This window comes from Melanostigma gelatinosum, assembly GCF_949748355.1.
Source record: "Melanostigma gelatinosum genome assembly, chromosome: 2".
NCBI lineage: Eukaryota > Metazoa > Chordata > Actinopteri > Perciformes > Zoarcidae > Melanostigma > Melanostigma gelatinosum.
Window position 1 is genome coordinate 28,418,328 of NC_136635.1, and position 22,566 is coordinate 28,440,893.

At 43.3% G+C, this 22,566-nt stretch overlaps 1 protein-coding gene across 2 annotated transcripts; it reads right to left on the minus strand.

Moving 5' to 3' along the window:
* Positions 1-4,081: 4,081 nt before the first annotated feature.
* LOC306794557 (mothers against decapentaplegic homolog 6-like) lies at positions 4,082-21,423 on the minus strand. 2 transcript variants are annotated; one of them, XM_079292670.1, is made up of 4 exons: positions 20,041-21,423; positions 18,599-18,652; positions 17,993-18,070; positions 4,082-4,997 (listed from the first exon to the last, which is right to left on the minus strand). In XM_079292670.1, the coding sequence occupies exons 1-4, from the start codon at positions 20,780-20,782 to the stop codon at positions 4,348-4,350; spliced, it is 1,524 nt and encodes a 507-aa protein (XP_079148796.1). In that variant the 5' UTR covers positions 20,783-21,423; the 3' UTR covers positions 4,082-4,347. The 2 variants fall into 2 exon arrangements, with proteins under 2 accessions (XP_079148796.1, XP_079148797.1); XM_079292671.1 differs by lacking the exon at positions 17,993-18,070.
* Between the last annotated feature and the right edge of the window lie 1,143 nt (positions 21,424-22,566).

The following is a 22,566-nucleotide window of genomic DNA, read 5'->3' on the forward strand; positions in this document are numbered from 1 at the left end:
AGCAGGAGGGAGTGGCTGAATCTGGGGGAAGTCCTGATTTACAGACTGACTGAGTCTGTCAATCAAAAAACAAATCACCAAACAAATCAAAGTTAAGCTAATTCTTTGTGCTGTATACAGATGGTGACGTTGGTCGAGATGTCTTTGTTCAAAAACTCTGGAAAAGTGGATCACGGCCTTTTTTTAAAGACGACATCTTGACGCCTGCTTTTCTACTGTGACAAGTCAAAATGTCTGCTGTGAAAAAGTCCTCTTTGGACCAAAATCCTGAATCCAAAGATGATCTTGACATTAAATTCACGAAGCACCAATCATCCAGAAGATGAACCGTTTTCTCATAAAAAATGAATAAAAGAAAATATCTTCATTCTGTTTCCAAAACGTCAACTTTATACAAAAGGTACTTCATAATCTAGTGGGCAGATTGCCTACATGTATGTTTCTTATTGTTACTATCCGAACCACACTTGATAATGTTTCCAGTCTAACGACTCACTGCAGCCTTGTCATTATGTGCATTTGTCTGGCCTTTGTTGTATAAAAATAGCTGAAATGCATTAAGCCATAGTCTGCTTTTTCAGCCATAAAATCGTATCTTCATTCACGAGGTAGTGTGTCTCTTCTTCAGCGTGGATCAAATCATGTAAAATAACAAATCCAGTGCTGAAGGGCCCAACAACGAAACCATTTACACTGTCCGTCACACGGAGAAAAGTCCGTACAGGCACACTGGTTTCATGGAAAACATCATTTAGATGTTTAAACTGGAACAAACTAAAGGCTTCCACTGTATTCAATGGTTGAAGACAATACAAGCAAGTGAACAGAGCTTAAGCTTAGTTTGTACCCACATCAGTCATGGACATTTACTCTACTAACTGATGACTCTGCAAACATCCTCCATGTTTACAGGACAATAACTTCAAACTCTGAGTTGGTGAATGTGTTTGTTGCTAAGATCTGAATTTATCTTTGCATTTTCAAGGAGACATTTCAATAATACTGGATAATGTGGCTAACAAACATCAGAAATGTGTGCTTTTTATGCGTTTATTCACATGTTTATTGACCACTTAGGACCTGTCTGTCATCGTCTTTCTTTGGTTGTGAGGACATTAATAAACACTGATGTGCAATCAGCAACAAGACAGTGAGGAGATGTCTGAGCTGTCTGCGGTTTCACACAAGAGGGCTCGCTAACAGCGGAGGTATCGATCCACATGCACTCTGAGCAGCAAAGTGACAAAACACCGTCAAGATGATGATGATGGTCAATGAGGGAAGAAGACTATGGACTTTAAGGTCGGACTGTCGTTCCTCTGGTGATCACTTGTGCTGCTTCAGATTTCTGCCCTCATGGGATCATTTAGAGCTGATCATCTTAAAGAACATGTCTTCATGGATTGACTTAGCTTGTAACGTGTGAGGCCAAAACACAAAGGTAAACTCACCAAGCTATCTGGCCGCTTAATAACAAGGCACAGCAGTGTGTGAGTGAGTGTGTGAGTCACCTCAAACATGTGAGGACGCATGAGCATGCAGCCATAACTGGGCATCCACAATTTCATGCACTTTGCTGCAGCAGAATGTGAGATTAGGTGAGTGAGGTGCACACCCACAGGTTGGGGCACCATTGCTCTAGTCTAGACCATGCAGTTGAAAATGACCGACAGAAATACAAAGCATACGTGATTTGCAGGAGCTAAAACTCGTAAGTACTCTGGCGTGTTCCTTCTCATCTTGTTTGTGGAAAAAACTGAAAAATGTCTTCCATTAATTACCCATCCCTGATGTGTGCATTAACATAATTATAACATCATAATATGGACAGGGTAATTACACGTTGAAGGGGTGGAGCTCGAGAGCCAGCGGCAGAATTAGTCCATTTTCCTTCAGTTCACAGTGAGGTCAGCACACACCGCAGGCCTGAAGACGAGGGCCAGAAACACTCCTCCGCCGCTCGCTGCCCGGGATCCGTTTCATCGTCTCCATGACTCTGAATCCTGACAAAGGAAAACAATTAAGACAGGAGGCGAGGCAGGGGTGTTTTCAGATGAGAAAAAGAGACATGGCATGTTTTTCGGCCAAGTCCTGCCAGCAACCTCCCCTGAATCCTTCCATTGTATCCGAACCACAAATCACACACTTTGCCTGGAAAAGCTGAAATATACTGAAATACATCGGAATTTTTGGGCTGTGTTTATATGGGAATGAGCTTTTATTCAAGGTTTGATCCAGTTCTGGTTGTTATATGCAAATAAAACTTCTTCTTCTTCTTCTTCTTCTTCTTCTTCTTCTTCTTCTTCTTCTTCTTCTTCTTCTTCTTCTTCTTCTTCTTCTTCTTCTTCTTCTTCTTCTTGTAAACAGGGTAGAGATTTTTGAATGCTTCAGTGCTCCATTTTCCCTCAGGAGTGCTGTGACTTTGTAATCAAGCCCTCTTTACTTTTACAGCTAAAGTTAATTACAGGTTTCAGCGAGCAGCCTGCAGCCTGCAGAGGTTCAGGGTCAAAACAAAAAATGGCTGAGTGCCTGAGCCGAACGAGGTGCTGCTGCTTCTTAAACACACGTCTCTAGAAAGGTTATAGCTTTTTAACTGCTTGCATTGGTTTTTCACGTCACTGTTCTTGCTCTTCAGCCCAAATATGAGTTTCCATAAGTAACTGTGTTGGTGAAAGAGTCAAACAGGATGCCGTTACACTATAAAACAGAACTTTCGCCGACCAGAGTCGATTTTGGGCTCGAGTGCCTTGCTGTGGTTTGTTGCGCAATCTCTAAGTTATGCACTTTATTTTCTTACCACTGGCACTGTGACGCCTTTTTACTGTTTTCCATTGCAACTGCTTCTTTTAATGCCAAAAACATTTCATATGATTTATGCAGTTTGAACACATTTTTACAAACGTATTTCCTCTTTGCAAAATGACGTTTTTTGAAGATATGCAATCTTGACCTTTGGGAACAGTGTAATCAAAAAATAATCCAAGCTCAAAGGTCCACTTATTTGCTTTTCAGAGATTTTAATTGCGTCACATGGTCTTCCTCGGGGAACAGAGCCTGCTCAGGCGTTATCACATGACCGAGAGGTTTCACTTGACAAAGGTGTCAGATTGTACAAAGCTGTGTTGGTCTATAATTACATTCGACACAGTAACTGTATTTACATTCTTTCATTTACTTTGTGATAGGTGTGACTGTGAGCTGTGCACATACTTTAAGAACTGGAGTTGCCACTATTGCCTTGCAATCTCCGTGTGTATGTTCTTCCATTCACTACGATCGTGGAGATGAAGGTGATGCAGTGTCTTTTCAACTTCCTTCACATCTTGTCTTCACTGTGAAGGCTCTTCAATGGAATTGGAAACTTGTGAGATTCAATGGAAAGGAAAAGGGAGCATTGAATATACTGTCCACCTTCAGGTGTATAAAGTATAAGTTTGTATTGTGAGATTGTGGAATGGAAATGTGGTCTACAAATATCAGATTAACTCTTTTGATGTTGAGGTGGGCATTTGTTTTTAATGAACGATATTTGTCACCAATAAAAATATCATTGGCGCTTTCAAATGGAGATTAGCCTTCTCCACCTCTGCCACTTAATCCACAAGTTCAGTGTTTTCTAAACTGCTTCCAGACATGAACTTTTGAGCAGCTCATATAATTTACAGTACAGTACACATGAAACTCACCTATTTGAATAAATAGTTGCAAAATAGGCCTTATTTTCTGAAATCAGTACCATTCTGTCCATTAAATGTAAAGCTACAGCCACAAGATAGTTAGCTTAGCTTAGCATAAAGACTAGCAGCAGGGGGAAACAGCTAGCCTGGGTCTGTCCAAAAGGTAAACCAGCTTCTTAAACCATTCCTGTAAACACCAAAAAGAGGCCCTTTGCTGTAAACAGAAGAATAGGTTTGTTTGGTCCGGGAGAAAACAGCCAAACTGTCAAAAAGGAATCCATAGCTCAGGTAAAAGCACGTATGACCACCAATGAAACCTTCATTTAACACAAATACTTTATTGACCATGTGTGTATGGCACACTTGTTGATGGAATCGCTAAATCATGAGAACATAAACCAGGTTCGTCTCATTTTTACAGTTTATATTTGCAAAATGACACAGAGAAACTGTAATGCATATATAGAAGCAGAAGTGCATATTCTTGTTCCTTTTTTGTTTTGTCCATATACACATTACACTATACATAAATAATTGCATTGTAAAAATGACTCAAATATTTACATGTGTAATATATTTCATATAATATATAAATTTTATATTAAATCTAGGTAGATTACAATTCGGATACCGGGTGAGGAAACCTCATGCGAGTCTGCATGTCCGTGTGCTATCTGTGTTTGTTGAGTAGCACCTCCAGCCAGCACGGACAGGAGGTGATGAACTGTCTTGAGTAGCAGGGGCCCCAGCCTTTAGCAAAACTGATGCGAACACTGTGGGGGTCCCAGGGCCCCTCCTGGCACTCAGGCTTCACGCCGTGCTCCGCCATCCAGCTGGAACGCTCATAGTCAAACACCTTGAGGGAGAAGCCCGGCATCACCCTCTTGACGCTCAGCCCCCGGGCCCTGGGTGGGTCCAGAGTGGGTGAGTGGACAAACACCGGATGCTGGCTGCGGTTGTACAGCCACACTCCGTCCGGCTCCCGGCTCAGCACGATGCCGTAGCCGATTTTACTGCGTATCTGTTGGACGCCACTGCTGCTGCCGCTGCTGCCGTTCCCTCCATTTCCGTGGCTGGGGTGTCCGTGAACACCCGAGGTGCCGTGGCTGCCCGGGTCGTCGCGGCGGCTGTGGTAGGCGTTGGCGTGGAGCTGGCCCAGGCAGAGGCCCGTGCCCTGAGGTAGGTCATAGAAGATGTTGAGCGAGGGCTCGTAGGCCGGATAAAGGCGACCCACGCGCGTGCGCTGCTCCCAGTAGGCAACACTGCACCAGTGAGAGCGATGTCCGCCGGAAGTCGAGGAGCCGATGGAGGTACCAGTGTCTGAGGGGACGAAGAGAGGTGGAGGAATTAATATTTGCATCTGTAACTAAGACTGCATGCACTCAGATCAAACCCACTTCAGTGATGCTCTGTAGGGAAGCATCCACACTCACTGTGTTTCTTCACATGTATTCATGTTTTTCCTTTAATTTGTCACTTGTGAATATTTGGAGAAGGTGGCTAAAACTCTCAACACTGAACAGCCCACTTCCTCCTCATCACCTCCTCATAACACTCCTTCAGGTCCCGAGTTAAAGAGGTGGGGGGGGGGGGGGGGGGGGCTGGAAAGCATTCAGATCTCTGTCAACCTAGCACAACCCTGTGAACCCTTGACCCCCCAGCCTTCATGCTATCAGCTCACATTAACTCCCACACAGAGTGATGCCATTATTTTGCTCCAGAGACTCTATTGACACAGTGGATTTAAAGACCCATGTGCCTGTGGCCCCATTCCTTTCATATTCCCGCGAGCACCCCCTCTTCATCCACCAGGGGCCAGGATGGCTGCGGCCTTTCTCCCATTAACAAGCGGCTTTTGGGTGAAACCAGGACCGAGATTAGGCTAGGTGTGTTATGTTTGCACAGCAGCCATTTTTGTTTCAGGGGTGGGGGGGAGGGGGGAGAGGCTGTGGTGGTGTTTGTACAATACAAGCACACACTAGATGATGAGATAGGGCCTCACACATGCACATTACACACAAATTGCGCCTTCTGATCCAAACAGTATGACTATAACACACACAAGCACACAAAATTGCACTTCTCATCTGAGGCCCACGTGTGTCATTAGTGAATTCCAGGCCGGCAACTCCTGCGGTCTGGGGTTTTTTACAGCTCTCTCTCTCTCTCTCTCTCTCTCTCTCTCTCTCTCTCTCTCTCTCTCTCTCTCTCTCTCTCTCTCTCTCTCTCTCTCTCTCTCTCTCTCTCTCTCTCTCTCTCTCTCTCTCTCTCTCTCTCTCTCTCTCTCTCTCTCTGCACAAGTACACACTTTTACAAGCCATGCTCTTCCCTGTAATAAGGCAACACAAACATGTCTGGGGCAGCACAGGGAGACTTTACAAGCTCGCGATCAAATTAATTCCCTAAAGAAGACATAAAACAAACTGGGACTTTTTAGACTTTTTAAGTTTCGAATGAAACCTACAGTTACAGTTTTTATGTACCAGATATCTGGAAGAAACTCCCATAACTCCTGTTTAACTGTTTTATTCACTTATTTTATATAACTCATATGTCTTTTCATATCGCCTTGACTTTCTTTTATATCTGGTCTTATTTTATGTCTCATGTAAAGCACTTTGCTTTTCTATACACTGCCTTGTTAAAAAAATGTTCTGTACTTTATGGTCATGCTTGACCATAAAAGTATCACTGTCGACTTACTTTGTGTTTTATTTTTTCTGTCATGTGTATCTGTCTGTATATACATCCTTGTAAATTCCAGAAAGTCAAAAAATGAGCAGAGAACTTGCAAATATGAACAAGAGCAGGTTATTACATGAAGCATTGGCACCACCGTCTGCTGAGGATTGACTGATGTGTTGTGAAGTCAAAACCATTTAATCGTGATTTCCAGCGGTGTTTGACGGAGCGAGTGGTACATTAATGTTTCTGGCACAGTCCTTAGTGTCATCACGCTCAGCCTGGCTATCATCCAACTAAAGGTGTAATGAGCTTGTGTGAGAATGTCGAGGGAGAGCAGGGAGGGGAGGGAAGGAGAAGGAGGAAGGGGCGGGTGGGCGGGTTCAGACGGGAGGTTATCAGCATGTTGATGTTCGAGCGGAGGAAGTCGAAAATCCGCTTGTCCGAGTGTGACTGCGTGAATGTGCGTGCCTACATCTGTATGCGAGGGCTGGCAGCAATTACAGCGTCCTGCGAGCATTTACGCCAACCACCATTTAACAGCTCTGTTTACCAATTAGATAAGTAGCCTTTGTTATTTCATTTCAAAATCACTGTCTCTTAGTGCCAATCTCATGGAAACACCACGGTGCACTTGTTTTTGTCCGAGGCCTGAACAAAGGTGGGAAGAGAGGTGGAATACAAAACAAATGGCTCGCTGTTATGAAATCACAATAGTTTTTTAGTGATAAAAAATAGGGGCAATCAAAGTTCAGGGGTCAGACAGTTTCCCCACAGACTGTCAAACCTGGACTTAAAACAATTGCAGTAACACTCGTCTTTCCTCTTTCTTTTCCTCCTCTTGAATAGATATTAAAAGAATAGTTTGACGTTTTGGGAAATACCCTTATTTGCTTTCTTGCAGAGGCTTAGATCAGAAGATTGACTCATGCTCGGTAAACGTAGCCGGAGGAAAAAGATGGTTATCTTAGCTCAAGTTGCATTTCCTCATACAACCGGCTGTATGACATCTGAAGAAAAGTGATTCCTCGCTTTACGTGCAGTCTCCTTCGAAATGTCCAGCGACACGGTTCAATTTGTACTTCCTAGTTCACAACTAAGCGGATTACATACAAATTGAGTTCTTGCAATATACGCCAATTACAGTTTATTACTTTTTGTAAGTAGAGCTACAAAGTGAATGAGAACAGCCTGCTTAAAAATCAGCTTGGTACAATCCAAAGCTCCATATCACATTTGTTTATTTTGCACAGAAAAAAAAGTATTGAAATAATTTGTGGATTTACGTGGGGTTATGTACCAGATTATTTGTTGGTGTGGAGTCTCCGCTCAAAGCCTGACAACCTCTCTGTGACGACAACACTCAAGGAAGTAATTTGCCCTAACCCCACGCATCTCAAACTGTCATCTTCACACTTACGTACTTAATTGTTATTTTTGTATGAATTAACAAACAAGGTACAACATTATAACAAACGTGCTTTGGAGGTGCCGGTAGATGTATTTTAGTAATGGATAGAGGCTGTTTACCCCATTTCCAGTTTTGATGCTAAGCTAAGCTAGCTTAATTTGTAACGGACAAACATTAAAGTAGGATCAATCTTCTCATCTAATTGTCAGCTAGAAAACGAAAAAGTGTATTTCTCAAAATGTTAAACGATATCTTTTCCTCTCTCCCTCCAGTCGCAGCGGTGGAAGCTTCCTCCTGCTAACCTTAACCTGCACAGGGATGAAAAAAAGCTGGGGGGGGAAAAAGGGGGAAGTAGAGGAGTAAAAAAAAAAGAGAGAGAGAGACTGGGTGAAAGAGGGAGCGGGAAAATGAGAGGGAAAGAGAGAGAGAGAGAGAACCTGCCAAGCATAACCAGCATCCACGGAAAAAATGAAGAGAGAGAAAGAGACTGTGAGAAAGAGAGGGAGGGAGACCCCCGTCTTTCATCCAGTGCCAAGGATTAGATTCCCCTCCAGTTATTAGACTCTTCCACTGTGCTGAAAGAAGTGGGTGGGTTGGGCAGAGGGAGGGCGAAGGGGGGGAACAGAGGGGAGGATAGAATTCAGCTACTGACCATTGTCGGCCGACTCTAAGATGCTTTGTTTTGATTCAACTTCCTAAAAATGTCCCCCAAAAGCTAAAAAAAAAAAAAATAGAAATAAAAGAAAACACCCTGGCTACAAATGGTAGGTTCTGTGTTGTTTGAGACAACTATCATTAGAGGGAAACTTCAATCCAGCAAGCCACATTTAAGCTGGCGTCTCGACTATCTCTGCCATCAGAGGGCTGCGTTATCGCCAGACATGGGCTTTACAATCCAACACAACTGGGCTCTCGCTCACAAACACAAACACACACACACATTCTTGCACACACACACTCTTTCCTTCTCCCTCTCTTTCCATTGTAAAGTGGATCTTGTGATGCGGTCTGCTGCAGTGTGCCGCTCGACATCTTTCTCTTGCTTCCGAGAAACATTTCTCCAACACCAATCCATTATTTTATGCGGACAAACGACCACATTCCTTGAACCTGCAGGTCAACGGGGCCACAGGAAAGTAACTGTGTGTCTCTGTAAAATTCCTAGGAGGACGTGTTCGGAGGTAATTTAGAAAGCTCCTCCAAGAGGAAGAGCGAAAGTAACCAGTTTCCTGCATTTCTGGTGCTACTTCAAAGTGCCAGACAACTTAAGCCAAGGAATGTCTCAGGTTTTGCATCCATCATTGCATCCTGGAAAACCTCCGCCGTCACGTCTTGTATCATGCACCATAGTGTGTGTTGTATGAAAACCCTGGAAATCCAAACTGTTTTCACTTCAGTTTCATGATTACAGTTGAAGAAATGACTCTGATGCTCGTATGGGACTCATAATGAAGGCTGACACTTTGGAAATACAAGCTGGTTTCAGATGATTTGAAGTATAGATTATACACTGAATTGATTATGCACCATGGTTGACATTTGTTCCTCTGTTGCTTAGTGAAAAATTACATTTGACTTTGGCAGAGCTTTCACAGTTGAGTGGTTGAGATGGATACATGTAATGGCGAGTAACCTTCGTCGGATGTCATCACCCCTTTTTCTCGATATACTGTTGGTGTTGCTGTAACAAACAAAGACAAAAAATATGGAATTGTTCCAATCCAACATGTGCTTTTGTTCAGACTCTACATTGGCAAGTTCAATGTGTTAGTATGCACAAGTATCTTTCGACTTGGTCCAATTTTAACAAACGTATTAAACACTGCACAAGTTTCTGCAAAGGGACGCATCACTTCACATCCAATCGCTCCACCTCCTCTTGAACGTGCACAAGGCCACGTTTGCGTCGCTCTTGTTTCGCTGTTGCTCAGATTTGGTTTCTGTGGCTCACTGTAGAACAACACAACGCATAGTTGTGGAGCTGTAAAATGTTCCTCATCCACGATAAAGATCCGCAATAAATAAGCAGTAAGAGAGAAACTGAACAGTTAACGTGACGTAGGGATTGTCCACGTTATCCCGTTCCACAAAAACAATGATCTGAGTGAATCGGAGCAAACAGAACTAACTGTGAATGTGTGTTATTCTAAAAGCGGCCCTGATCAGAATTTTACTTCCTTGACGCAAGTTTGGTTTCAGCGCAACGTTAGCAACACTTTGTCGTGCAACTTAACCAGCTAAGCCGGAGGAAGGTGAGACTGAATCCTAAATTATACTTCTACAGCACGTCAAGGTGTCACAGCAGCTTCAGCATTCAGTGATTTATTGTTGTTGCTCCAGGGTTAAAGGAGATTGTTTGCTCTGCATTCCTGCTACTCCTGACATAATCTTGTTCATTCACACACAGAGGTGAAAACAAACACATCAAAGCCAATGTTTGCGCTCGATGAGGATCAGCTTATCTGTTTTTGATAAGGAGGGGTGGTGTCTGTATCGCCCGTGTAGCACACGTGGTTACATCTTTCGACAGTTACCTACAGACGCACCAGAGGCACACATGCGGGTATCGTAACCCTGCAACAGAGACATAAATCAAGCTCGACCAAAACACTTCATGGGGGAAGACGGTATGTTTTTAGCTCTAAGAATAGCTGGATTTTAGTTTTACACAAACAACTTATTAAAAGATGATTTTAATCTGAATAGAGACCCAAAAGGAGACGCAGAGAAGCAGAGCTCTGCAGCTGACAGGCCTCCCCTCCCAACACATTCCTGGACAGGCCCTCTTCCTCAACACTTCCTCCCCCCGCTCAGCCAGTCACCGGGGTCAAGTTGACAAGTCTCTCATTGAGCCTCACGGGGTCCCGCTATATGGCCTTCACTCCTCACAACATAATTACACACATTTATTGGTGGGGTAGATCCATTTGTTCCTCTATGAAGAAGGCATTATGAAATTCCTTCTAAAACCTAATGTGGGAGAATTATCTGAATAAAAACGCCAGTGCGGAGCGCACTTATGTGTACAAAAAATAACAGTGGACTGAAAATACAATGCACAATCACCATACATAACTCACACAGTGGGGGGGGGGGGGGGGGGGGGGGGGTGACACGGGGAATGTGAGAACTGCAATGATTTAGTCGAGTTACCTTCGAAAATGTGTATGATAACACATTTTACATGAGGACATTTGCCACATTTGTTGAAAATGAAATCTGCTTTAATTTGAACACAACCTGACATACATACCATCTCATTGAGTTGATATGGTCAAACAGTAGCTTATTTACACATCCCGAAAAATGTGTTTGTGTCTTGCACATATGTACATATGCCATATCAATGTACGTATATGGCCTTACACTCTTTATCAAAGTCTGATACTGAAGCGTAAATACAGTAGGCTACTGTGTGTGTTTGTCAGTGTAGTTTCCAATATCATGGGTGAATGCACAGCACAAACACACACACACACACACACACACACAATTGTTCTTACTAACAACAGGCAGCTACATTGCCTGAAAAAACCCTGAAAATGTTCGTTCTAAACTCAGAACTCACAGCACAGGCGACAGTTTCCTACATTTCACAGAGTCAGAGAGCCTGTCGACATCTGCAAAGAATCTTTAGGTTCAGCAGCATGGCAGGATTCCATTGAAAGCCAAATTGCGGGTTGGCAAAAACTCTAAGGGAACAACGGAAAGCCACAACCAGTCCTGTAATTTAAACCTTATTTTAAATTGTGATGGCTTGACAACATGGACTGAAAGAGAGGGGGCGAGAATGAGAGTCGCAGAGACCCAGAGAAAGAGAGCAAAAATGTGTGTACAACAAACCGTAGAGGCTGCGAAGGCAGAAGTAGAATTAACACGAAGACAAAGAGCAGGAAAAGTGGGCTGAAACATGAGAAGAGGGGATAGAACAACATTATTGTGATTCGGGAGAATATACGACTGTCTGTTCTTGATAATCAGGATTGTTCCTGATGTGTAACACTTCCTAAATCCATGAACTTGGAGAGGTCAAGGGTCATTGTCACTTTCAATAAGGTGTTTTAAAGTATAAATGTCTGAAACGAGCTTCTGTAAATGTCAACACAGCTACATAAAGCAGTGTTGCATCTACCAAGACGGAACGGAAGAAGAGCCAAGATCAAACACGAAATCCCTGAAAGTAAAATGTTGAAAAATAGGAAATATATTAAAAACATTTGTGCTTTCGCCTCTTTCTTTTAGTTCCGTGTTGGGCGAACCGCGATGTTATCGGATGTCCCTTCCTGCCCTCAATCAGAATCAGAAACCGTTTATTGCCATTGTATGTTGAACATACCTCAAGTATTTGGAGCTAAGTATTTTAGAGGTGTGTATAGAGGTGTGTATGTTGACTGTTTCTGTGTATCCATGCTACGACATGTTTTATATACCTTCGATGACAGACATTGCAGCAATAAAGCCTGGGAGGTGACGCGGCTCCATCAGCTCAGAGATTTACAGCTTATTTGTAGGTGTGATGATTACAAACGAGAAAGACGGGAGCTGAACTGACAACACTGAATTCTTTCTACTTCTAAATGTTGTCAAACAGCAGAGTGAACAAGGAACAGTCGACTTGTTTTTCCAAGTCAAGTTTAAATTAAGCTAGGATTGCGTTCTGGGATCAGAGATGTTTCGTCCTTTTATGAAATGTAGAAGTTTGTTTATTGAGCCAATACGTTGATTGAAGAACATGAATATGTCTTTCATCTCACCTCTACCATTCTTAATTACCTTCAAATATATATCTTTGTTTCTGATTTTAGTTTGTAACATTAGGTGATGTAATCATTTTCTGGTGAACATGATGCTTAAGGCAATATAGTTTATTTTGGAAAATCAGTACCGGTAATCTAAACTTACTCTACTGTTACTCAGATTTTTTCAGAGAATAACAAACTCTGTCTCCAAGAAATTACGTTTATTTATCACTAAATTATTTTTCCAATCCGCACCATGTATTTACCACTGGAGTCAGCAGTCGCGGTAGATGACGGACGCACAAAGAGCAGGACTTTGACACCAGAAACGGGTTTTTGCATCCTGAGTCCCGCCTGTGGTTAAGTTCAGGCAACAAAAGCACTTTGGTTAAAGATCGTGGCCTCTGTTAAATGACGATAATCATGTTGCGATTCATGATTTAAATCACTGCAGACTTATTTTTGCAGGAAGCCAGACCACAACCTTTCCTTAAAAACTGTTGCCAGTTCACCCATAAAATGTTTAATTATGAGGTCGTCACTATGAACGGATATTGTATCGCAAGAGTAGATTTTATGGGGGAAAACAAGTCAGATACGTTGTCAGTAGGGGTGTAACGATACGCGTATTCGTATTGAACCGTTCGGTACGAGGCTCACGGTTCGGTACGCATGACGAACCGAATACCGTATGTTTGAATTAAAAAAAAAAAATGTAAACCTTTATTTAACCAGGTAGTCCCATTGAGATTAAAAATCACTTTTGCAAGATGTAAGCAAGATGTAAGTAACAATACTCCATAACATTAAGGAGCAGTTTTTGTTTTTTATGCTTATGTGTTGCTAAGAAGACACCCCAGAAGATGGGTCACTCAGGTATAGTTCCATCATTGTTCAAAGTCAAAGAATAACTTTATGATGTTAGTTGTAATGAATGAATATATTTTAAAATCAAGTACATTTCTCTGGCATTTATAGTTTTCTACTGTACCGAAACGTACCGAACCGTGGCTCCACTGTATCGTACCCAACCCAACCGTGAGTTTTGTGAACCGTTACGCCCCTAGTTGTCAGTAAACATTTCACTGTTACATTCAGCAGCAACAATTCCACATCATTTGCTGTGGCACGTTAGATGCATGTAAACTTAATTTCTAGGAGACAGGGTTTTAATAACAGTGTTAACCTCCTGGCAGTCTAAAAGCTTAAAATGTGCCAAAACGTTTAAAAAAACAACGAAAGGACTTCAGAAAAAAAAATGACCGAACTGACACGAAAGAGCTCTGGGTGAGTTGTGCGCCGCGTCCTCAGCTGCGTACCCAGCTTGTATGGTGAAAAAGAACCGTGATGGAAAATACTTGAGGAAATGGCAAATGGTTAATGGGCCAGCGCTTGATGTTGAATTCCATAGTCTAATGTGTCTCAGTCAGCCATAAGAGCAAGTGTTGTACGCATGCCAGCAAACAGACTGGCGGTTCAGGTCACTGAGAGGACCCGACTCAGACGGATCGCAGCATAATGTGGGTGTTCACTCTTTTGTCTTTGTACTATTCTTACACCTCAAGACACGGAGACCATATTGAAAGGAATTCTGCGAAGGTATCTCGTTAAGTATTCATGCTTCTGGGAGTCAAATCTGTACTTGAGAGCCTGAGCAGATGATTTACAAAAACCGTGTCCAACTGTGTCAACCTGGACTGACCTGGAAAGCTTCACACTTTCTGAACTGAGCTCACTAAAACAGCACGGTGCAGTCGGACTCTCAAAAACGGTCTCCCAAGCTTCCAAGAATGTCGGCTCAGCTCCGTGATTCTTAAGTATTAACAGCGATATGTTCAAACATGTATCAGGTGTCACTCTCCGGAGTCGGAGCCCCTCATCCCCCTCCCACCTTCTTTCACTCCGAGACCCTACTCCCCCTCACCTTCCCAATTTCCCAACATTCCTGGGCCGTGCCCCATCAGTCAAAGGGCCAATTCATGGGGTTAATGCCGCAGTGAGTGCAGACAGGGCTTTGAGACAGGATGTTTGGCTGATACCTTAAGCAAACAAGCCACCAAAATATGATTACTGAGGGCAGAGAGGGAGCAGTCTTCTTGTCTTACTTCAGTGCATCCAGGCCATACTAATGTCCACTAAGTATCATTGCTTTACTTGCTTCCACATGTTCAAAAGCCAGAGTCTAATGACGACAAGATGGACAAATGTTGGAGGAGTGCAATGATGTCATATGATGTAATAGCTGACAAGGAAATCGCTATCTCTTTGGGCATCGTCCTTCGAGATTCTCTGCCTCTTAAAATATAAAATGGTAGCTTAACTCAGAGTTCACACACATTTTTTCCAAAAGATTTCGAAGAGTTTTTCATGCCTTTGAGGGCAATTTTCATGACCTGAAACGTCTGCATATACATGTGACGTAACTGATCTGCACATTTAGGAATTGTTTGACAAATTTTTCTCAGTCGATCTCAGCTGAACCACACACTCTAACGTACAGGCATTTTTGGAGCAAAATTTCCACGACTTTTCCAAAACCTTCTGGGTTTATTTATTCTTCCCAAAGTCCTCTACGCCTGGAAACTGCTCCTTTCATGACTTTTCCAGTTATTCATGACCGTACGAGTTTCACTTCAGTCTCGCGTTCATGTCAGCTGATTTCTGTTTGTTTTGTCCAGCAAGTCACGCATCATTACCGCCAACGTTAGCCGACCTACAACAACCTGTACAGCTGCGTCGGCGACGTGGCCGGTGATTCAGATGTGTGCCGCTTCTTATGGTAGCCATCATCACAAAGTGCATTTGATGCTGACAGGAACTCATTTTGGCGACTCGTTCTGTGTTAACTTTAAGATAAGTTTTGATCTGTTGGTTTCACTCAAAGAAAAGTCACCAAATTCCATTATCAAATTAAAATCACCAAACGAGCACTTTGTGTATCATCATATAACGAAAGTAGGGCGACAGTAGAAAATAGTTGAAATAGTCCAAATGAAATGTATTTAGAAAAAAGGTTATACTTCAATTATGAAAGTAAAAAAGCAGAACTTTGCCTTCCAGCTAATCGCGTGATAGTGAATGTGTGTTTATACGTGTGTGTGTTTGTCCTGAAGAACCCCTATGTGAGTTCTCTGAGACGATCTTATCACTGAGTCAGACAGAAATTCCTCCCTTTCTCCCTCCTGTCTCACTCTCTCACACGTAAACACACACACACACACACACACACACACACACACAGAGACACTGACAATAAGCAGCTGAATGACACGTTTTGTTGGGAGTCACAGAGCGACAGTCCAAGTAGACATACTGAACTTCCAGTAGATTTATCCCTTTTCAAAGCCTTGCCGTTTGCTGCGGTTTAAAGGGAACGTCAACTGATCGAATGATAAAAGAGGCCAGGGCAAAGGTATGTATGGACCACACCCTGCTGCTGCCTTTTCCCCCCTTAAAGCTAGGGTAGCTTTAAAAGGAATTAAAAAAAGAGATGCTAAAGTGCCGGAGCACATGTTCATTGTTTGCATTTGTTCTAAAGAAAACATCACAGATGATCACCTGCACCAAAAAGATGAATTCACACTCTTGAAAGATCTAAGAAACATCAAGGTTTTCTCTTTTTAAAGCTACAGACAATTCTTTGATACAAGCTTCATGTTCAGCTTATGTCCTGCTCATTTCACCAGCCGTAACTCAAAAGAGGAGACTTATAACCTGACAAAAGCTACATGCGGAATGCCTGGCTACCTCTGTTTAGTCTCTTTCCTACTCCAGCTCTTGGCCTGAGCTCCGGTTCTCGGCTCCAGCGTTCTGGTGTGGGGGGCAGGGGATCAGAGACCACACACACACACACACACACACACACACACCATCTTTTAAGAAAACTGATCTATTTCCACTCATTTCACCAGGCAGACAATAGAAACCTTAAAATCACAACCTAAAACTTGAGATTGAAACACAACTGAACAGACTGAACAGACTTTGGATAATTTGTTCACATAACTTCCAACAAATCAGAGTAAATCAACTTAAAAATACCTTAAGAATTAACCACATTTGTTTCAACTCAAAGGTGCATAATGGTGAATGCAAGCAAGGACAGGAATAGCGTGATTATTTGTATTAAACAGACGTGGATTATTTTTGTCAACCCCAACGGAAACACTCTAAACAGGGCCGTATAGCAACACACTGTGGGTATCTAATGAGCTCATGTTTAAGAGTTTAATTTGACACCTTTGAGGCTAAAATTGAATAAGAGGTTTATTCCTGAGAGTGTGGAAAAGGCTTTAAAACAGCATTCAGACTCATTTTTGGAAATAAATGCTGAGAAAACCTAATCCAAGTAATTAAAGCATCTTCTTTTTTCATTTCTGGTGAGGTGGGCATTGGGAGGACCCCAGTATTTCTAAACTGCTGCCTACGGCCCTGCGCCTAAACATGGTAAACATACATAACAACTCAATAAAGTATGTCAACTTCAAACATAAACTTCAAGAATAAGTTTCTGGTCACCATCAAACCAAAGAAAGTATCACTGGGGTGCAGCTGATTCTTCGGACAGCTCCGCGATGCTGGGACTACACTACACAGGCTTCATAGGTGCCCGTTCACCTTTCAACACCGTCCACAAGTGCGCCCAGGGAGGCTTGATCGAGTGGGTTTGTGGGTTTCTTCTAACGCTACAAGGACCTCTCCACCCGACCCCAGCATGTAAACAAATAAAGCTCCAGTTTCATCATCTAGAGGGGGCTGTTTCCTGTTCAAATGCAGGCCCTCAGCCCCCACCCCTCTCTCTTTCCACATATACACGCACACAAAACTCTACACCTCCGCCTCATCAGAGCTGCTCGGCTCCCCCGCCCCCAAAATGCCAGCCTCTTTCCACTGCTCAATTGCCAAGAGGAATGGAGGGATTTGAGGGAAGAAAGAGGGAAAGAGGGGGATGGGTGGTTTGAGAGGCAAAAGGGGATTGGGAGTATGCACGGGGATCTTATTGCAGCTTCATCCCAGTGAAATATTTTGCCGTGGAGAAAGCGCAGGGAAAGAGAGAGAGAGACGGGGAACGAGAGACAGAAAGGCAACACTGCTGTGGCATCTAGATAGTGAGAGACCCCAGACCCCCACCGAGCCCCCCATGCCTCTCTGACAATAGAAGCTTTATGCACTGGAGTTTTTACTTGTCTTAACGGCCTTTGAAAATAGGAAGGAAAGCACAACTTAACACAACAGCAAATGTAATTTGCTTTTCTACGTCAACGTTCAGAGAGGATGCACGCTACGTGTGTTTGCAGGCATGAGTGTGTGAGCCTGTGAGCGCAAATCCAAAAGTATTTCCATTCGTGCCTCCAAAATGTTCCGTGGTGAGAAGTCAGACTTCTTCGGCGAATACAAAATCAACACCACACCCTGCTGAAACCAACATCTGCCCGGTGACAATGTCCGTGCACCTCTGCAGTACAGTGATGCAAGTTCCTCACCTGTGTAGTCTCTTGGCGTAATGTGAGGCGGGTTGGGGGAGAGGGGGGGCACAGTTTCAGTGTAAGACAGAGTTGAGTCTGGTGATTGTAGAAGAAGCACAAACAAACAGTCGAAGAGTGAGCGTTTTTGGTGGTCAATTAATTGAACATGTATGAATTCATTAAATCAGTCATTTATTTTAACATTCTCTGGTTACAGCTTCTTAAATGTGAGGAGTTGCTGTTTTATGTGATTATAAGTATTTTGGGGTTTGGACTATTGATAGAAAAATATTATTTGAAAGCCACCTTGTATGCCTTTGAATTACATGATGTTTTGTAATGAATGAATAATGAAAATATGAATTGGTTGCAGCCCTGATACGCCTCTCAAACTACAGAGCAGACTGTCTGTCTGCACAAACACACAGCCTCCCTGTTATAAACTCTAGATGTCAGGCTCCTCAAAAGGGGCGATGTGCACAGATATTAACGAACTCTGTGTCGCTTTCGACACAAGCAGCTTTTCAAAGATAATCTGTGTTTCCAGTCTAAAAATATGATGGTGACGACACCCTCTGTGTCATTTACTGGTTTGCAATGTGGTGGCGGTTTTTCCAAACTCACCCAGTGGCTTGTGTTCATCCGAACGGGACAGAGAGTATGGGGGAGGAGGTGAATCTGGAAATACAACAAAAGTTAAGGTTAAGTTTGAAGGCTGAATGGTCTTATTGCTAAAAAATCAGCCGAGGAAGAAAAGTACTGAGCTTCAAAGCTTGTACGTTGGTGTCATAAACTGTGAATTATGTGAAATGCTTACAATTTAATATTTTATTTAATGTATCGTGAACTTTGTTTTCTGTTCCTACACAATAAAAGGCTTATAATCCTCAATCATAAATGTTAATTATATAATGCACAATAAATTAACTTCATTGAAATCACATTACATACAAAACCTTTTCTATTCTATAGAGCATTAAACCCACCTGTTTCTATCGCTAATGATAATGTATAGACTTCCTAAACATGGTGGCTCTGCACATGTTGTTTTTCATGAGGTAATATGTTCACTGTTTAGATTTGTAGGCTACCATGCATCAACAGACCATCTTTCCTCATACCTAAGGAGCTATTTCTGTGTGAAAGCAGGACAGTAAACTATAAGCAACTGCTGCTGGGAGAGTCCCTTCTGTCCAAAGTGGACATGGGTTTGTGGCTGCGGCCCCTTTAAGAGCAGAGCCAGTAATTGCCGGAGTCCTCAGTCAGTCAGATACCCAGCGAGTCAGTCTGGCGCCAGCACTATGCAAACTGTATATTATCGGCACTCCTTCACCTAAATAACAAGAGGACGACCTCCTTGTAAGAGAAAAAAGAGCCTAAGTGCAACTTGAGAGCGACCTTCAATTGGATGATGTGGGAAGCGAAGTTTTGCGCAAATTTAAATAAATGTGTAATGTGTTTGGAATGTGGAGTGGAAATCAAAGTAATGGTTGACCAAAGTAGAAGCCAGAGTTATGAAAATGTAATAAAACTGCAGGGCAGGCACTGACGCACGAGAAGAGAATAAGTGATATTTACTGTCTGGGATTTCAGTGTTGCACTGTGTGCTTTGATATATTATTGCAAATGTACGATGGCTCCATCTGCAACAACAGACGGACTTAATGGGTGTTCTTTTCTGATTGTGATGTTGTTCAACACTTAAATAAACAACAAGTACATTCGTCTTTCGTTTCAAGCTGAATGCAAACAACACTGACAGATTGGAAGTTCTTATGAATTCCATCAATATTTACGCTACAAATAATCTTATTTACATCCATGACGCGCTTCACTTTTTATGAGATTAACTTTATTCTCAGCGAGGCCTTCCACCCGAGTTTGGACTACAGGGTCTGAAGATGATGGTTAATGTGGTGTTCACAGGGCAGAATGTCAGAATTACATCATTACATCACGTTGTAACGCGTACATTTGATCTTTTGAAAGGTATTTTCTGAGGGGAACGGTCTCCTCTAGATCGAGTCAGGCCCCTCTGATTTACCCCCCCATGTTGATGTCCTTACCTGGCCCATATAAGCGGCTGTAGTGATAGGGATTGCAGCACACCTTTGCGCCGTTCACTGCGCCGAAACTCTGGCAGTGGCTCAGCGTTTTGAGCCGGGCTGAGAGCGGCAGGTCGCTCCAGCGGTACACCTTAGACACGAGACACTGTGGAGAGACGTGATGAGCCCCGGGCCGCAGCTCGGTGCTGGGCACCATGACGCACTCGCTGGGTATCCCTCCTTTGGTCTCCACAGCCTTCACCAAGGTATCCAGAGATCTCTCCTTGAGTCTTTTCAAAAAAGCATGAGCAGTGGTCGCGAGTTCCTCCTCCAGTCCCGCATGCCTCGGTGCGCACTGACAAGCGCCCCCTCCGTCTTTTCTCGGGGCCCAATAAGGGCTCCGGGGTCTGAGATCCCATTCCCCAAACAAACAACACGTCACCGTCCTACTGTCGCCCTCCTGTCCCCGCCGGGAGCCTCTGTGCTCCGGGACGCACATGGCGCCCCGGTCATCGTCAGGCTGCTCCTCTTCCTCCCTCTCGGCGCTCTCCGTCAGGTCTCCAGCCTCCCCCGTGAGTCCCGGAGCCGGGTCAGTGTGTGTCACCGACCGCTGCTCGTGTCTGCGGAGCTTTCCTGAGTGTCTGCCACACGGACCGTTCCGTCCTCCCTCACCTCGTCTGCTTCCATCCCGCCCGTCGCTCTCGGTGACCAGACGGCTTCTCCAGAGTCGCCGTACAAGACCTGATCGTTTCGACTTGAACATACGACAACCTAGACAGTTTTGGATGTGTCCTGTCGGTCCCGTCCGGGTCTCGGGAGATGCCACATCGATTTACGCTCGTCGCGCAGGACCGGGGGTTTGTGCACGGTGCGCACAGCATGCGGAGCCGGTGGTCACCGTTTTCTGGCTCTCCCGCAGCATCAGAAAGTAATTTCAATCATGCGTTGCGTTAAACATCACTAAACGTCTGCAGAAGAAGGCTCCACACAGCCACAGTGACCTGCTGTCGCCAACTCAATTAAGCCACAACTTGTGCCAGCCCTTGCACAAAGGCTTCAACTCCCCAACACTCCGGAGACCCCGCACACAATCCACAAACCATAGTTAGACCTCTCCAGGAGCAGTGTCAGTTTACATGAACAAAAAATAAGCATCAGAAACATTAATCCAAAAGTTTTCCAGAGTTTCTCCTTGGACTTCGTGAACCTCTTGAACCGTGAAAACCCTTCCTTCACCTCGAAATAAATCCTCACAACACTGAAATCCCGATGATTTCTGTCGCTGTGGTTGGAAGCAATAATCCCGCTGCAGAGTCCCGGGGTGAAGCAGAGATAGTCGGGGACTCCAGTGCCAAACTCCAGGACGGATTCCGTGCTGAGAAGTTGTTTTAAAGAGAGCTGGAATTACTCCACTCTACACTCCCCTGCAAGTCCCTTTCGGACGCACACACGCTGCTGCACACACCAGAGTCAAGCCGAACAGAATAAAAGCAGGTTTACTCGACTGTGATTTTCAAAACAAAAGCATTAACGGTGAACATAGTTTGCAAGTTTGTTGAAGAAAAATGAATAACAACAATTACAAGAAAGAATACATTTTTTCTTGTGTGATCCAAAAGCCTATATCAACATACATATTCTAAAATATACACGCTTACGGCTCACATGTACTTGTTTATAGTACTGTTATCTGTTTGTTGTGCACTTTATTTTACATTATGTTGTACATTTTAAATATGTTTATATTTCTTGCACTGTATTGATTGTTTGATGTTGTTGTTTAATGTTATGTACCCGGCATGAGAAATTCCTCGTCGGTGCAACATACATTGGCAATAAACGTTTCTGATTCTGATTCTGATTCTGATATGAAACCCCACAAGTGAAGTTACTTTGAAAGGTTGGTTGTGGTGTATCTTTATTCATAACATTTCTAATTGTTTTAATTTCAATGTCCTGGAAAGTTTAATGGAGAGACATGTTAAAGGGAATTTAGGGTTTTAGGTAACTATTTGTTTAAATATGATTTTTATATTGACCTAGCATAGGATACTTTTTTCATCATATATGAATTTGTCGACATGGGACAAATTCCTATTTTTTCATTTTAATATTTAATATTTTTAAAAATCTATTCATAATAGAGTTCATGTTAAAACGTAAAGGTAATGCTTTTATTTTGAGAACCCAAATCACTGAGGTTGCTTTCCTTGTAATTCTGCCGGTATTGACTCTCTCTCTCTCTCTCTCTCTCTCTCTCTCTCTCTCTCTCTCTCTCTCTCTCTCTCTCTCTCTCTCTCTCTCTCTCTCTCTCTATCTCTCTCTCTCTCTCTCTCTCTCTCTCTCTCTTCTCTCTCTCTCTCTCCTCTCTCTCTCTCCTCTCTCGCTCTCTCTCTCTCTCGCTCTCTCTCTCTCTCGGGGCCCCAGAGGAAAGCTCTGGAGCCATTGGTTGATTCCCGCCATCATGTGCCAGTCTAGACACTTTGGCGGCTGGGAGCCGCACTGATTTGTTGCGCAAACAACGGCTGGTTCAAGTTTCTTAACTCT